The sequence below is a fragment of the Morus notabilis genome, unplaced genomic scaffold (assembly GCF_000414095.1).
Source record: "Morus notabilis unplaced genomic scaffold, ASM41409v2 Scaffold139, whole genome shotgun sequence".
Taxonomy (NCBI): domain Eukaryota; kingdom Viridiplantae; phylum Streptophyta; class Magnoliopsida; order Rosales; family Moraceae; genus Morus; species Morus notabilis.
This window is the reverse complement of record NW_010361068.1, coordinates 740619-757312: the sequence shown is the minus strand read 5'-3', so window position 1 is coordinate 757312 and position 16694 is coordinate 740619. Positions and strand designations below refer to the sequence as shown.

The 16694-nt window shown below is 36.0% G+C and overlaps 3 protein-coding genes across 3 annotated transcripts; 2 read left to right on the top strand and 1 right to left on the bottom strand.

The window, feature by feature from the left end:
• Positions 1–378: 378 nt before the first annotated feature.
• LOC21408103 (aquaporin TIP1-3) lies at positions 379–2130 on the top strand. The gene is made up of 3 exons (XM_010098351.2): positions 379–617; positions 763–1013; positions 1525–2130. The coding sequence occupies exons 1-3, from the start codon at positions 485–487 to the stop codon at positions 1897–1899; spliced, it is 759 nt and encodes a 252-aa protein (XP_010096653.1). The 5' UTR covers positions 379–484; the 3' UTR covers positions 1900–2130.
• Positions 2131–3195: 1065 nt separating this feature from the next.
• Positions 3196–5279, bottom strand: LOC21408102 (F-box protein At2g39490). Its single transcript, XM_010098350.2, has 3 exons — positions 4335–5279; positions 3823–3987; positions 3196–3712 (listed from the first exon to the last, which is right to left on the bottom strand). Exons 1-3 carry the CDS (start codon positions 5136–5138, stop codon positions 3461–3463), a joined length of 1221 nt encoding a protein of 406 aa, XP_010096652.1. The 5' UTR covers positions 5139–5279; the 3' UTR covers positions 3196–3460.
• Positions 5280–13347: 8068 nt separating this feature from the next.
• On the top strand, positions 13348–16665 carry LOC21408100 (nucleolin 2). The gene is made up of 4 exons (XM_010098348.2): positions 13348–13884; positions 14492–14663; positions 15278–15324; positions 15413–16665. Exons 1-4 carry the CDS (start codon positions 13430–13432, stop codon positions 16359–16361), a joined length of 1623 nt encoding a protein of 540 aa, XP_010096650.1. The 5' UTR covers positions 13348–13429; the 3' UTR covers positions 16362–16665.
• Positions 16666–16694: the final 29 nt, after the last annotated feature.

Here is a 16694-nt window from a genome sequence, read left to right as displayed (position 1 = left end):
TCCCACTAACACCCTATCAAAAGTTCAAAAAATCTCCCGCCACACAAAAATCCCACGTTTAGAATTCAATATTCAATAAGGTCGGTTCCCTAGTTTCCTCCGATCCAATCACTCACCACAAAACATCAAAGCGGGCCCGCCACGTCACCAGGTCGGCGATCCTAAAGTCCTTCCATCACCGATTCAGCAGCTTGCTACATTGCATCACGGCCACTCACTTGTACCTATTGGACCCACTTGTCAGCTGTAAAGTCACCGACCTGTTACTCTCTAGAAAACCGATTCTCCTATTGGCTGGCTACTCATTGAGCTCTTACCGTCAACTGGCTAAACCGGTTCCTTAGCCGTTATTTCAGGTGTTTAAAGGGAGGGGAAAACACTGCCTAGTTCCAACATCAGAACAAGTTAAAACAAAAGAAGCAAGAAAAAGGGCTTTCGAAATCAAACACAGAGAAAGCCAAATTATTATTATTTTTTTAAGAAAATGGCAATCTACAGAATCGCAATTGGAAACCCCGGCGAGGCAAGGCAACCGGATGCTATTCGGGCAGCATTTGCAGAGTTTTTCTCCATGCTCATCTTCGTTTTTGCAGGAGAAGGCTCTGGCATGGCTTTTAGTACGTTTCTCGCACTTGAATCTAAACGCACATTTTGCTTGTTTTGTCCCAACCTATTTTTCACTTTCTTTCTGTAAGTAGTTGTATTTTAAGCTAAAATACAAAGGGCTAACGAGGATGAATGATTTTGTGTGTGTGTTGGCAGACAAGCTTACTAATAATGGGGCATCGACCCCTTCGGGACTAGTAGCGGCTGCATTGGCTCATGCGTTTGCTCTTTTTGTGGCGGTGTCAGTCGGCGCCAACATCTCCGGTGGCCATGTGAACCCTGCAGTGACTTTTGGTGCGTTCCTTGGTGGGAACATAACGTTGTTGAGGGGCATCTTGTATTGGATCGCACAGCTTTTGGGATCCGTTGTTGCTTGCTTGCTTCTTAAGTTCGCCACTGGAGGATTGGTAAGAATTAATTAAGCTTGGTAAAATATACATACATATTCATGGGATACATAAATAAATATCAACAAGTCTTTTAAGCTAGCTTTTCGCTTACCCTAATATTATTTGGACCCAAATGCTATCTAGCCATATAAATGAAAACACATTAATCTTTTGCATTCTACAATAACTTATAAGTGATAAGAGACAACAAACAATATTACGCATCATGACAAATAATTATGTGATATACTTGTCTAATCAAATACTCAAATATCAATTCTAAAACTCACATGTTACGAAAAATGAGCCAACATAAAATCAGTTTGGATAACCAAAATTAGATCTTCAAAACTATTATGGAATTGTAACTGACCATAGTAATACATACCATTATTGAAATGGTACCATAGTGCAAACATATATATATATATATATATGTGTATGTATGTATTTTTTTGCTAACTACATTTTCGGAGTGGAAGAATTTGAACTCTAAAATCAACTTCTTTCCGCATTTGGCACAATGCAGGAAACATCCGCCTTTGCCCTATCATCAGGAGTGTCCACGTGGAACGCTCTGATTTTCGAGATCGTCATGACTTTCGGCCTGGTGTACACGGTGTACGCGACTGCAGTGGATCCAAAGAAGGGTGATTTAGGGATTGTCGCACCAATTGCAATTGGGTTCATTGTTGGGGCCAACATTCTGGCTGGTGGGGCTTTTGATGGTGCATCCATGAACCCGGCAGTCTCCTTCGGCCCAGCAGTGGTCAGCTGGACCTGGACAAACCACTGGGTTTACTGGGCCGGCCCAATGATCGGTGCTGGAATTGCGGCTATTGTCTACGACAACATCTTTATTGGTGAACCCACCCACGAACCACTTCCCGGCAGTGATTTTTAGGGGCTTGGGGAATTCAGTTGGGTTTCGTTTATAGTTTTATAAGTTGTTTGTTTGTGTTTGTTTCTTTTGCTTTTCTGTCTGTAGGAATATTAGGAAGAGTTGATTGGATGTTTGTTGTTTACTTATTGAAAGTGTATTTGCCGCTTCTTCAATCATTCAAGTGGAGCTACTTTTGGTTTGTTTTGTTTCCTTTGGACAATGAGGAATTGGCAGAAAAGGGTTTTTAGCACAGTTGTTTTAGCAAATTGCTCTTTATAATTTTTATTTTGACAATCAACCCTCTACATTTATAAAAATTATTGTAATGTGTCCTATTATACTAAATTTACTCAAATATTTTATTAAATTTAATGGACTAAAAGTTGAGGTTTCAATTTGTGTTGCATTTGACTCGGGATGTTGGAATTTTTTCGTCAAACGTGCTTTTTAACACTAATTTAACGCAATCATCGGTTAAGTGGGGTATATTACAATAATTTTATAAGTTGAGGAGGTAACTTGTCAAAATTAAAAAATTCAGGGGCAAGTTACAAAAGCCTTATAAGTTCATGAAGCAAATGTGTAAAATACCCTCTAGAAAATTATAACCACATGAAAAAGGATAAAACCAATGTGAAAAAAGATCACAAACATAAATTGGCAAATGTACAAAAATTCGAGTTCCTTTGAATATACAATCACAATGATGTCATCATATATCGTATTATTGTATTATTGTATCATTGTCACATTTGACCATCTATTAATATTAGGGCTACATCAATTTTCAGTCGCTATAAAATTTACTATAATAAAAAAAATATAAAAGAAATCACACAAATCTCAGATTCTAACCTCTCTATTAACTCTAAAAAGAATACCCTTTTTAATATAAAGAGTATAAGACAACCAAATAATAAAGACGATCTGCGTATTGTATTTGCAACAAAGCAATAATTTGCCTACACTAGTCAACATTTTCGACATGTTGAATAGGTTAATTCATTTAGATGATCATGAAATGCTTTTTTGACTCAATCAAATAATTTCAAAGTCTCTGTCTTGAAAAGCTCTTTCCAACCACATGAAAAGATTTGAATTGTAATTTAATTAAACATTACTTCCCAAAGCATGATTGCTCTGCAAATCTCATAATAACTCATGGAAGAAGGCCAACAAGTTATTTGGAAAATTCTACTGTAGGATAGGACCAATTGTATGACACAATTTTAAATTATTAAATTATATCAGAATTGTCTCGAATTAAGAAAAAAAATAACAATCTAATATAAACTTGATGAAAAACGTACGGTCCAGAAATGTGTCTTACTGTTGGGATAATTTTTCAAATCCAACCCTAGAATTCTAATAAATAGATAATTATATCAAATTTTGAACTATTAGCAAAGCTGATAACCACCATCCAGATTTAGCATCCTACCCTTTACATGGCCGCTGTCTGAGAATGAAAGCAAACGAAATTCAAGCATCAAGAGGCAAATCCTAGAGACTTTTTACAAGCTACCCAGAACATAATTCTTAATGGCAATAAACATGTGAAAAATGCGAAAATTAGGTAAAACTAAAGACACATTTGAGCATGTTTAGGAGAGGGTGTTGATGTTAGGAGGTTGCCACAGTTCTCATCTAATGCTGATATTATAAGTGGCTCTACTGTGACTAGCTCTCTTATACGCTTTAGCAAATTAAACTCATCCTCTTGGTTCACAAATCCCTCCAGTTTAACCACTTTGAGATGACCAAGTTCTGTATGCTTAGTAGCTTTCTTCAAGAATGTATTTGTGCTCGGTTCGCAGTAGCTTTTAGGATCAATCTGCATGAAAATTGACAGGGTGAAGATCATTATAGCAAGGATATGAAAACAAACTGATAAAATCCAATTTTACATGCCAATGGTTCAAACAGAACAAGTGAGAAACCTACAGTTATAAATAGCCGCTCCAAGGCGGGGCAGAGTTTCAGAAAGGATATCAAGGCATCTGCTTTGTAGCCCTCCTCCGACTCCGAGTAATCAATCCACCATAATTCTTTCAGTTTATAGAATTGGAAAGTCCCTTTCAGAGGCAAAACTGAGGGCCAAATCAAACTCTGCAAATAAACAAGCAGTTTTAAAACAAAATCTATCCTTGAATAGCTTATGTTTATGTTACTAGTTGAGGCATTTTTTCTTCCTCAGCAAAAAAGAGGGCAACTGGTGTCATCCCGACCCCTATCAGCCTCGTCTATATAAGAAATCCAAGGCCCATCTATGGAGCGGGAAAGGCCTATTCCAATTCTACTCAAAGGATGCATCAGTTTCACGCAAGATCGAACATGGGTCATCCTTGGAGTAGAAGAAGAAAAGACATTCTTACCGCTGTATTAACTCATTGATATTTATTGGTAGAAGAGTTTGAAAACAAAGAAGAAGCTTGCAGGAGTTGGTGTGAACATACCTCAAAAGTCCACCTGCAGAGAGTAACAACTTGAGCATTTTTTATGGTTAACAGAGTTGCGTCAAATTCACTAGCAACAAAACCATCTGTGCCAAGACCTTGTCTGAAATCAAGCATGGCATCAGCCAAGTTAAAGTGATATTCAGGTGAAATCCTAGGGAGCTTCCCTCGGTATCGAAACGATTGAAGTTTGGAAGATTTAAGGTGAAGAGACTCCAAATGTGGACAATCCAAAATGGTTAAGCTAATAAGCTTTGGACTGGACTCAACATGGAGGGATTGCAATCCATAGCACTCAATGATTTTCAAGCTCTCAAGAAACTGAAATCTTGAGACCATGGAAGAAACAGACGCATTGGTGAGAAATCCAACTGATTTGAGATGTAGAGTTTTGACAAAGAAAGTGGAGGGACAAAAGTGATGGACACCGTTTTGGTGACTAAGCTGCAAATGCCAATCAAAATGCCCTGGAACTTCTTGCTCTCCTGTTGAGAACTCCACTTTGAGTTTATTGTTGGCTGCAATTGTAGCCACTAGCACACTGCCTTTGCCAAAGTGGAGTTGCAGCCGCCGGGGGCGCCTCAGCGGATCTAGTTTGTCGAAACCGGCCAAGAATTCGGTGACTTCGGTGGCAATGCCATCGACAGTTGATTGTTGGACTGAGGCCAAGTTCCACAGGCCTCTCCATCTTCGTGAGAGGAAGCTGGTCTCTAGTGCGGTTTCGGAAGGAAGAAAAGAAATGATGCGGCAAAAGATCTCGTCCGGTAAGCAGCCGAACAAATCGTCGGATTTTTGCTCCGCCATGGTCCTGAGCTGGATCTGGATAAGTTTCTAGAGGGTTTTATAGTTTACAAGTTTTGTTTAGGACGAGATGAGATGAGTTTTACATTTGTGGCTAGTTTGAGTTGTTTCACATATCGGGGGGCTTTCCTTGTATTTGTCTTCTTGGATGCTTATCCCATTTTGTATTTCACCGTCATAAAATAGTTGTCAAAGTTTATTAACATAATCTTGATCAAAGTTTCAAACACACATGTTTTGGCTAAAACTTCTCTGACAAAGATCTCTGACTTTTTTCCGTATGTGAATCTCAAAGAAGATTGAATAAAGATACATGTCGTTCATTTTACCAATTTAAGTTTAGAATTTTATTATAGTAAAAAATTATCATAAATAATTACTTAATTTTTTTACTATAGTAAAAAATTTTCACATAAAATTACATCTCAACTTAAATTAAAAACTCGAATCAGCGAACTAAACGGACCCGAAATATATATATATATATATATATATTATATACAGTATTAGGGGAGATACCTACGAAGATATGTGGGGACGGGCCCTCACTCAATCCTTTTCAATTTTGTGATTTTGGCCTATAAATTTACTTAGTTTTTCAAACAGGTCCCTGTTAATTTTTTTCTCAAATGTGATCCCTCTTGATTATTTTTTTAATTATATCCACTATTTTATTTTTTTAATCTACTTTCTTTCTCTACACTTTTTTTTTTTTTTTTTTTTTTTATAGAAAGCATTGGTTGTTTTAGAGATCTATTAATTTCAATAACTAACACCATTTTAATAGAACACGTTCGTGATGATTAATTAATTATATGTGAACTTTACAACTCACTTATACTTTATTTCTTATGTTTTGATACATTATAGGAATGTATAATAGAATAGGCTGTCGAAAATCACTAATATTGTATTATATCAAATAGTTTATTCTTAAAATCTAATTTTTAATGATTATAAGAAAAAAGAAAAAAGTTAAATAATTTATATGCTCTTATTAGTGCCCTATTGATATAAAATCCCGACTCGACCGTTAGGGGGAATTACTTCATAAAATTTTAATTTTAGCGGACTACATTTTTTTTCTCCTTTCTTTCTTTAGACTCCCTAACTAAAATAGGGTTGGAATGTAGACTTTTATCAGTTATCAAAATTGAATGCAGACCACATCAAGAGAAGAGGAAATGACAAGCTTTGACTTTTAATTCATATGCATCTTGGCACGTTAACATTAATTGGATTTTGGAACAATTGAAAATCCTCTGTCACATGGCAATGTTTCCTTCTTCTTGAAGTTATCAAGCAAACAAACTAGAAGAGGTAAATGAAGAAAGGACTAAAAAACAAAAAAAAACAAAAACAAAAGTGTAAAATTTTCATACATTGAGGTAAAGACTAGCAGTTTCTTGGGTTTTTACCTTAATGAACTTTGTTTAGCAACATAAATGCCTAAATACCGTTGCACACTTTAAAAATATCTATAATTTCATTTTATTTAAAACCATCCAAAGTCATATATGTACGTTATTACCCTAATTTTATTCTCATAATGATAAAAAAAAAAAAACTGAAAACTAATTAATAATATTGAATCTTAAATCGTGGTAAAGCTATATACAATATTAAATTTTGTGATTCTATATTTTGGTAGAATTTCAAATTATGTGAGGGAATTTAAAATTTGAAATAGCTGGAACAAATTTCCACCATTATGGCATTGAAAAAAAAAAGAAATTACAGACATCGATAATTATTCTCACTGTAAAAAATTGAAAACGAATGAAAGGAAGATCTTCAACAAAAAAAAAAAAAAAAAAACAACAACAATACGGTCATTATAATAAAAGTTACAATTTTATGATAAAAGTATACACCATCAACAGCATAACACTATTAAAAATTGAAAACGAATAAAAGTTTCTGAACTCGAGTTGAAGGGGAAACTACCCGTTTACTTCGCTGATTCGAGTTGAGATGTGATTTTATGTGAGAGCTTTTTACTGTAGCAAAAAAGTTAAATGTGACCGTGTCTGAGAATTTTTTACTGTAGCAAAACTCGAATTCTAAACTCGAATCGGTGAAGTGAACGGGGCTTTAAACTCGAGTTTTAGTCCCAAACTCGAGTTCAAACTCGAGTTCAAACTTAAAAGAACATAAACTTAAATAAAGTTGTAACTCGAGTTGTTTTTTTGAGTTTTTGACTCAAAAAAGGGACTGCTGAACAGCCCCTTAATCTCTTGAAAAAGTAGCTTTTAACGGAGGAAACCAAAGCGCGCAACTCCCCAAAAGCAACGCACTACCATAATGTTGAATTTTCTTAATTCGTAGTGTGTTGCCTCGTTTGTTTCGCTGATTCGAATTTAGAATTCGAGTTTTGCTACAGTAAAAAGCTCTCACAAACAGTCACATCTAATTTTTTTACTACAGTAAAAAGCTCTCACATAAAATCACATATAAACTCGAATTCTAAACTCAAATCAGCGAAATGAACGAGGCCATCTCAATAACTCCAATATGTTTCATAGTCAAACATTTTACTGCCTGATATTGTTTTATCTTTCAACATCATATATATATATATATATATATATATATTGTTGATATTATCAGATTACACAAGTTGGCAAACGTACACTTAATTTGGTAAATCTTATTAATGAAAACAACACTCCGCCAATATTATGAAGTTCCCCCAAAACTTCTCCAAGTTATATGATTTCATTCGAAAGTTAATTACCATTTTTCTATTTTCAAAACAAGGTGCGTTTTCCAGTGATAAAGATGATCGGTCAAAAACCGTGATCACAAGGAAAAAGAAAAGTGATGACAATCGATTCTGAAATTTTTTGCATGGCTATATACCTTTCCTTTTATCTATTTCCAAAAACAAAGTGCGTTTTGTTAAAAATAAGTCAAAAACCATTACACAAATAATAATAATAATAATAATAATAATAATTGTTGACGGTGAAATCTCGTCAACAGAAATTGGTCGGGTCACCTCTAGGTATCCCGTTGGATTACCGGCTTGATATTGATTGTACACTCAATTTATGCAATGAAGTGTTTGTTGTATTTTTAGAATGGTGAGCAATATGCGAAAAAATGCTTGAAGTAGAAGAACACACAAAATTTATAGTGGTTCACTCTGTTAATGAAGAGCTACATCCACTGCAGTTTTATATTCCTTTTGAGATTGTTACAATTTACATCAACTGTTGTTCTCTCATTTTTTCTCTCTCAGGAAGCGAACCTCTTTCCTGTATGGGGTTTTGTCCCTTTTATAGCCGAGCTTCCTTCATTGGGTGGGTCTCCTTTGTAGGCAGAAGCACTCAAGTGGTCTGCCTTTCTAGGCCCAGATCGTAGCCCACTAATCACTTTGTGAACTATTCACTTAGCCAATTAGTCTCCTATTACGGCTCTGTGCGTACCTGTAACCCTTTTCTGTCCCCCGTAGGGCGGTTTAAGGGTTTACAATTAATGCCTACACTGCAGACATCCCCCATTTCTGCACGCAACTTGCGATGTCAGGCTTTCCCCTTTTGGGACATTCCTCTCGCCGTCTCTGTTTGCTCAGCCTAGTTGTCTTTCTTGGCAATTGATTTTCTCCTAAAGGATTTCCGTCGTAAGGTCGACGGTACGACCTGTCGTCGTCATGAGGAGTCGGCGTCCTAAGTTGGGCTTCCTTTGCAGCTTAAGGAAAGGGAGTCCCCAGCGTCAAGGGTTGTTGCCTTTTGAGGAAAAGCAAGGCCACGTGTCACACTGTTGTTCTTTCACGCGTCATCCACATTTTCCCACACAATAATAATAATAATAATAATAATAATAATAATAATAATAATAAATTATAATAATAATAATAATCATAATAATAATCATAATAATAATCATAATAATAATCATAATAATAATCATAATAATAATAACAAAATGCAGATTGATTTCAGAAAATTTGATCTTGGACCATGCAGACGTATGGACGCATGAATAATATGAAGTGGCAGAACTGTATTTTCTTTCTTTCTTTACTAGGCTTCTATTACATTGCAACTCCTAATTGTGACCACCGGTGAAGTAAGTGTTTTTATCATTAGATTAATTTTTTAAAGCTCAGATGTAGCAGTTTTGTATAGTACGCTGTAAATTTTTAATACGGACTTGCTCAAATTTGACCGTTAAAAAGTTAATCGAACGACTAAAAATACTTGCTCCGCTGATGGGTCACAATTTGGAGTTGCACCATAAAAATTCTCATGTATTTATAATCTTAATTCAATTAATATATCTATTATCTTAATTCGATCATCTATCTATTAAATAATTACCATTATTATTATATTTTAGGAAACCTTGACAGAAGGTGCAACCCTTAATTGTGACCCCTTGGTGGATCACGGTTTTTTAACGGTTAGATCTGTACATATTTTTATTAAAAATTTACAGTACATCACACATAACTGCTCATGCTACAGATGTTAAAAAATTAAACGGTAAAAACACTTGCTCCACTTGCTTCTGTTGTAGATCTGTCGATTTTTGTCGATTCAATCATCGTCCAATAAGGGGTATACAATTGAACATCAACCGGACTGCCATACACGGTCGGTTCGGTTCGGTTTAGCGGTTAACCGACAGTTTTTCGAACTTGATTTTGACACTTACTACACAAAAAGGCAAAAACAAACCTGATTTTAATACATTAAAAACGACACAGTCCATAAAATATAAAAATCCAAATTCTAAAGTTTCAACTTCCAAACATCCAAGTCGAAAGAAGTTCCAAACTTGCAAGTTCTAACTCCCAAACATTTATTAGATGTTTGTTTCCGCATTCGTTCCTAATTCTGAACCAAACGTCCAAGCAAACACATAACAACTAACATAGTCAAATCCAAGAGCATTAGCCTTAGATATGCCCATAAGATGGAACTCCACTGATATAATACTTGAACAATGCATCCCCTATAAAGATGCTATAACAAATTATGTCAGTGCAAAATTAGGACCATGATTTATAGATGAAACTGATTGGCAAGTTGCCGAACTCTTATATAACTTTTTAGGTAGATTTCACGAAGTTACCTTAAAGCTTAGTGGAACTTATTACACAATGTCACCATTAGCGTTAGGAGAACTTTTAAGAATGTCTATTTTATTTAGTAAATTTAGGACACACGAGGTTTTAGGAGTTCCTATCGCCTTTATGGAAAAGAAATTTAAGAAATATTGGTCTAAATTACCCATGTTGTATGGTTTCGGTGATATTTTTGACCCTAGATTAAAATTAGAAGGTTTAGAAAGTGGATTAGATAACTTAGGTGAATTTTTAGCTATCGACACTACTGACCAATTTCCTATTATAAAGGAAAAAATATTTTCTCTCTATATCTCTTACGAAAGTAGGTTTAGAAACACACATCGTGTTGAACAACCGCAACAACGAGACGACAATCCGCATTCATTCTTGAATTTTTTCGGGTTGTCTAAGAAGAAGAAGAAGATGACGACTCAAGGTCAAGAAGAAGATGACGACTCAAGGTCAAGAAGAATCTGGGAGTGGATCTTCATAAAGAGGTGGCGGCAACAGCGGCGGATTCAACGAGTTAATGGCGTCCCTGAGTGAGGGCTTAGTTGTAGATAGTAGTGAAATGTTTGATTTGGTTCAGTGGTGGAGGGCACGGGCATTAACTTAGCCGATCCTAACGCGACTGGCAATATATATTTTTTTGATCCCGGTCTCCACTATTGCAGCCGAACAAGCATTCAGTACAACCGGCCGAATACTTAAAGAACAGAGAAACGCATTGCAACATGATATTGTTGAAGCTTTGGTGTGCATCAAGGATTGGGATCGTTCCGACCAATGCTTACACGATACAATCTCACCGGCAAGCCAAGAATGGATCGACGAGTTTAATAGATTAACGTTTAATTTTCAAGACGATCCTTCTGCTTCAAATTAAATTTTATTATTGTAATTTGTAAATATTTATTTACTTTGTAATTTCTAATTTGTATAGTGCTATTGAAATATTGTATAGACTTTGTAACTTCGTCAAATTTGTAATTCGTCCCACAATGATTGCACTCTTTTTTCCTTATTAAGTTTTTATCCCAATTGGGTTTTTCTTGATAAGGTTTTTAACGAGACAATCATGAATTACAAATTTAAAAATCAATAAAGAAATAATTTTTTTTATATAGTTCGTGTATTTATTTCAAATTTCAAATTGTAATATATATATATATATACACACATTATACAATATAAAAATATAATATAAAAAATATTTGAAAATTCGGACAGCCGGTCGGGCATCGGGCAACCCAATCGGGCACGGGCAGCCAACTCCTGCCCGAAGCCCGTCCATGGTGAAATTCGGGTCGGGTCGGACATCCTGAATTTTTGGACAGTTCGAGTTCGGTAATTGGGCAAAAATTCAGCTTTTCGGTAGTCGCGGGCGGCCCATCTAAAGTTTCAGCACTATTCTCTACAGTATTTTTCTCTCACAAAAAACACACGTAAAACAAGAATGGTTCTAAATCCATGAACCAAACCTCCGAGCAAACACATAGCAACTAACATAGTCAAGTCTCGAATTAAAAGGCCATAGCAAATAACAATAAACAAATGTCCAAACTCAGAAGTTCTAAAAATCCCAAAAGAGTCCTTTTGCCACATTGCAATCCGGAGAGGAGACCCAAAAGCCATCACTTGTCCTCCTCCATAGGAACACTACAAACACAAGTTTGAAACACAACACTAAATTAGCATATAATAAAATCAAATAAATAACATGAAATGAAAGTATAAATCTTATATTTGATTCATTTTCATGGTAACCTACTTAACGAATTCCTTAGGTGGCACATCCGGAGTTGGGTTCAGAGGTTGATTTGTACTAGAGCAACTCGGAGGAACAATAGAGCTATCATCTACAAAGTTGAAAGAAACGTTAGATTGCAAACTAATATAAAAACACAAGCAAAAAAAAGGATGATAATTTTGAAGTTTTAAACTATAATTACCGGCCACAACTTCGTAGCAATCTTCATAACTTTCAACCTCATCCATGTACTGTCGAAGTACTACAGGCTCATATTCCTCGTCCCTAGCATTCAACAAAATTTTCAAACATATTAAAGCTTCGACCATCTTAGGAGCTAAAGAACTCCTAAATCAGCATTTGTATTTCATCACGTTTTCTAGAGAAGGGGGATTGTTGAGTGTCTTGTCATGATTGACTTGAATATCACATGATGAGCTCCTACTTTAGGTGATTCCTCTTGAAAAATGAAGGTTATGTTTAAATTTTTACTCTGCAGCTCTATTTTGCCCTATTTTTCTGGACCATTCGCTTAAATAGCCCCTTAATCCGGTAAGGTTGTGATTTTATATCTACACTTTAACATGGAGTCATATATGAATCATCTCTAAACGATGCTTACAACCACTACGTGTTATTTTTTTAAATATAAAATTTAAAACAAAATGCTAAATGGCTTCGCGGGGCCGCAACTCCTCCTCAAACATATAAGGTGGGCCTCGTACCTCTGTGAGACTCATATGGAGCCCACTCTATGTGTCACCTTATGTGTATAAGGAGCTGAAGAGCTCCACAGAGCCGTTTAGCGATGTTCAATTTAAGACCATTCTTCGAGTTTTATTAGAGGGTGCGTTTGAAACTCGTTCTAAAATAATTTTATTTTTTGTATGAAAATAAAAATGAAAATAATTTTAATCTAAGACAGAAATCATTTTTGAAAATGCGTTTGGTAGTTTTATCAATAGATTATTTTCAGTATAAAAAAACTCATTAATGTCCCTCTCTTTCTCTGCTCTCGAGAGGAGAAAATGAAAATAAAAAATAAAAAACGACTAAAAGTCATTTTTCATTTCTCTCTCGTTTTACACTAAATTAAAAAATTGATTTAATTTTTATTTTTTATCTTTATTACACCAAATACCGTTTAAAAACGTAAAAAATAAAAACTAAATTAATTTCAAACACAGTCATAATTTTCATTAACAATTGATGTCGTTCATATTTTTTGAAGACGACATACAATTTATTCAAAAGTTTGTAAACGCACCGATTAGAAAAATAAAAGAACACGTAGTCGTCGTTTTATAAAACGACATGTCGCGCTTCGCGGAGGATAATCTTGTGCGGCTTTTGTATGGTGCCGTCTAAAACCTCCGTTTCCCAAAACCACATTTCGCAAAACCTGTGTCTTTGAGCGACTCTCGGAGAAGAACCCATTACGGGGAAGAGAAGGAAAAAAAAGCAAAAATGGTTTTATCGAACAAAAAGCTGAAGCAAAAGCTTAGAGCAGAGCTAGCCAAATCTTTATCAGAATCAGTAGCCAAAGCTGATTTGAATACAGAATCACAAACCCAGTCTCTGAAACTGCTTTTGGACTCATCAACTCAGAGACCCAGATTGTCAAAGCGAGAGAAACGCCGAGAAACCTTCTCTTTGCGAGGTTTGGAGCCCGTAAATGGCGATAATCTTGGAGAAGAAGACAAGAAGGAAAGTGGGTCGGAGGGGAAGAAGAGGAAGAGGAAGAGGGAGGGGAACGATGTCGTTTTGGTGTCGGAGGAAAATGGGGTTGTGAAGAAGAGCAAGACAAAGAAGAAAAAGAAGAAAAATAGTAAGAAGAAGAAGGCTAAGAATGAGGAAGGGAAAGAGCTTGGGAATGAAGAGCAAATGGTTGTGGAGCCGAATGAGAAGAATGATGTTAATAGGTACTTTTAGATTATGTTAATTTTCTCAAGTTGAGTTTTTTCGTTTGCTGATTAATTTCCTTAAAATTGGTTTGGTTGTGTTGGTGGTTAGTCTGATTTTCTGATTAGTTTTGATGCTTTTGGATGATATTTGTTGCCTTGAATTTGCTTGTTGAGAGAAACTTATTCCAATTTTAATTAAATCCAATGATTATGTTTTATGGTTTTGTCTTCGATCCTTGACGAATAATCAATCCTACAATATAATATATAACGTGACATTCAGACTACGTAAAATGGTCTTAGGAAAATAATGGTTACATAAAATAAATGTTATGTTACATCTTGTATCACGTAGGAATGTCCTTCGTGATGGACCATGTAGAATGTCCGTTGTGAAGGACTCGAGCCTTTGCCTATGTTTTAATATCTCAGCAGTGTAGATGATTTTGGACTGGCTCTTGAATTTGTTTTGACGAAATTGAATATGAGAAGAAGGGATTACATTGTTCTTTGGTATTCAATTATAATTCGATTTCTCAGTTCGTGAGTTTCTCTATTCCTGCTTTTGTTTATCCCCTAAACTGTGCGATGTGGGCTGATTGTACGTGTTTTTTGTCATTTCTAGTCAAGCAAATGGTAATGTTACCACAAAAGTTTATGTTGGAGGAATTCCTTTCTACTCAACTGAGGATGACATTCGAAGTTATTTTGAAGGATGTGGCACTATAACTGAGGTTGATTGTATGACCTTTCCGGAGAGTGGAAAGTTTAGAGGAATTTCCATTATTAGCTTTAAGGTAAAAACTAAAAATGAGTATTACATTGATTTACATTTGAATTAGGGTGAATCTTATTTTAGTCCCAGAACTATTAACCAAGTCTCATTTTGGTCCATGACTTTTGAAAGATCCCAAAATGACTCCCAAATATATCATGTTGTCCCAAATTAGTCCTTACGTGTGCCTGACTGTTAAAATCTGAACAGAATAAGGAAAGTGAGGGCATGACTGTTAAGAAGGAAGCCATGCCTTGTTCCATTTAGATTTTATCAGTAGGATGATGAACGGAATGAATAATTTGGAACATCTTTGTGGATTGGGGACTTACTTTGAGATGTTTCAAAAGTCAGTGACCAAAATAGGATTTGGCCTATAGTTCGCGGATTTCAAATTATGTAATTTGGAGTCTATTCTTGACTGCATTTATTAGAGATTTTTGCTATAGGCTATAGCCTTTTTCATGATTGAACTTGGGTTCTTTATTTGAGAAACAAACTGAAACTAAAATGTGAAAGTAGCCGAGAATCAAGATGGAGTTTCTAAAACTTTAGTACCTTATTGGATTTGGAATATAGTCTTGCCCAGATAGGTTTTTCTCGCTGCTTTGAGCTGACAATTTCAGTGTTCTACAGACTGAAGCTGCAGCAAAACGAGCCTTGGCTCTGGATGGATCAGACATGTGAGTATGAAAAATGTTCTCCGTGATTGACAAATTTATTGTTGTTGCTCAATTCTCACAGCAAGCATGTGTAACTTTGATATCTCAGGGGTGGGCTGTTTCTGACTATCCAACCTTACAACGCAAACCAAATCAACAAAAAATCTGACTTTGCCCCAGAAATTGTGGAAGGTTACAACAGAATCTATGTTGGAAATTTGGCATGGGATATCACAGAGGATAAACTGAAGAATTTTTTCTCGGACTGCAAAGTATCATCTATACGGTTTGGTATGGACAAGGAAACAGGTGAATTCCGAGGCTATGCTCACGTAGATTTCTCAGATAGTCTTTCTTTGACAATGGCATTGAAGTTGGATCAGAAGGTTGTGTGTGGAAGACCTGCCAGGATTAGATGCGCAGTCCCTCTTAAAAAAATGCAGACCAATACCAGATCTGTGCCTAGAACTACAGAAACTGCTCCAACGACTACAGAAACGACTGATACTAATGCCGTGTCGACCTCTGTTGCTAGTACTGGTAAGATGAAAAGGAGGTCATGTTATGAGTGTGGTGAGAAGGGCCATATTTCTTCTGATTGTCCAAAGAAGAAAACAGCCAGTTCAACGGTTGGTGTAGCAGATTCTTCAAAGCAGCAAATTACTCCTACAACTACAGAAATTGCTCTTACAGCTACAAAAACAGCTGATACCAATAGCGGGTCGACCTCTGTTGTTAGTACTGGTAAGATGAAGAGGAGATCGTGTTATGAGTGTGGTGAGAAGGGCCATATTTCTTCTGATTGTCCAAAGAAGCAAACGGCCGGTTCAACAGATGCTACAGCAGATTGTCCGAAGAACCAAACTGATCCTCCAACTACAGAAACTGCTCTTACAACTGCAGAAGCTGCTCCTACAACTATGAAAACTGCCAATACCATTAGTGGGTCGACCCCTGTTGTTAGTGCTGGTAAGATCAAGAGGAGGACATGTTATGAGTGTGGTGGAAAAGGCCATATTTCTTCTGATTGTCCGAAGAAGCAAACAGCTGGTTCTTGAACTGACGTGCCATCTTTCCAAGGTTTTTCATTATAAATAGGTGGGAAAAAATCTCACCATGTAACAATTTTTTGGGAGCAGTATTGTAGACTCGTTAAGTTGTCATTTGGACAAGCTGAAGAGACACAGCTCTAGGTGCTGTTGGTATTTTCCAAGCAGCCAATTTCGAGCAAAAATTTTGAAGGGCTTTTGTATTTGTCTTTTCTCATTTTATTTCTCTTATAGGAGTTTCCATCGCAAGGGAAGAAAAAAAGAAGAGACTAGCAATGAGTTGTCTATTGCTTAATAATTGAGGTTTTTAGTATGACGCTTTCTTTTTCTGACCTGCAATGT

Coding starts and splice junctions, on each gene's coding strand:
- LOC21408102 (XM_010098350.2), bottom strand. CDS start 5,138: ATGGCGGAGCAAAAATCCGACGATTTGTTCGGCTGCTTACCGGACGAG. Junction 3,988..4,334: donor TCTGCAGGTGGACTTTTGAG/GTATGTTCACAC, acceptor GTTTATTTGCAG/AGTTTGATTTGGCCCTCAGT. Junction 3,713..3,822: donor TGGAGCGGCTATTTATAACT/GTAGGTTTCTCA, acceptor ATTTTCATGCAG/ATTGATCCTAAAAGCTACTG.
- LOC21408100 (XM_010098348.2), top strand. CDS start 13,430: ATGGTTTTATCGAACAAAAAGCTGAAGCAAAAGCTTAGAGCAGAGCTA. Junction 14,664..15,277: donor TTTCCATTATTAGCTTTAAG/GTAAAAACTAAA, acceptor AGTGTTCTACAG/ACTGAAGCTGCAGCAAAACG. Junction 15,325..15,412: donor GCTCTGGATGGATCAGACAT/GTGAGTATGAAA, acceptor TTGATATCTCAG/GGGTGGGCTGTTTCTGACTA.
- LOC21408103 (XM_010098351.2), top strand. CDS start 485: ATGGCAATCTACAGAATCGCAATTGGAAACCCCGGCGAGGCAAGGCAA. Junction 618..762: donor AGGCTCTGGCATGGCTTTTA/GTACGTTTCTCG, acceptor GTGTGTTGGCAG/ACAAGCTTACTAATAATGGG. Junction 1,014..1,524: donor AGTTCGCCACTGGAGGATTG/GTAAGAATTAAT, acceptor GGCACAATGCAG/GAAACATCCGCCTTTGCCCT.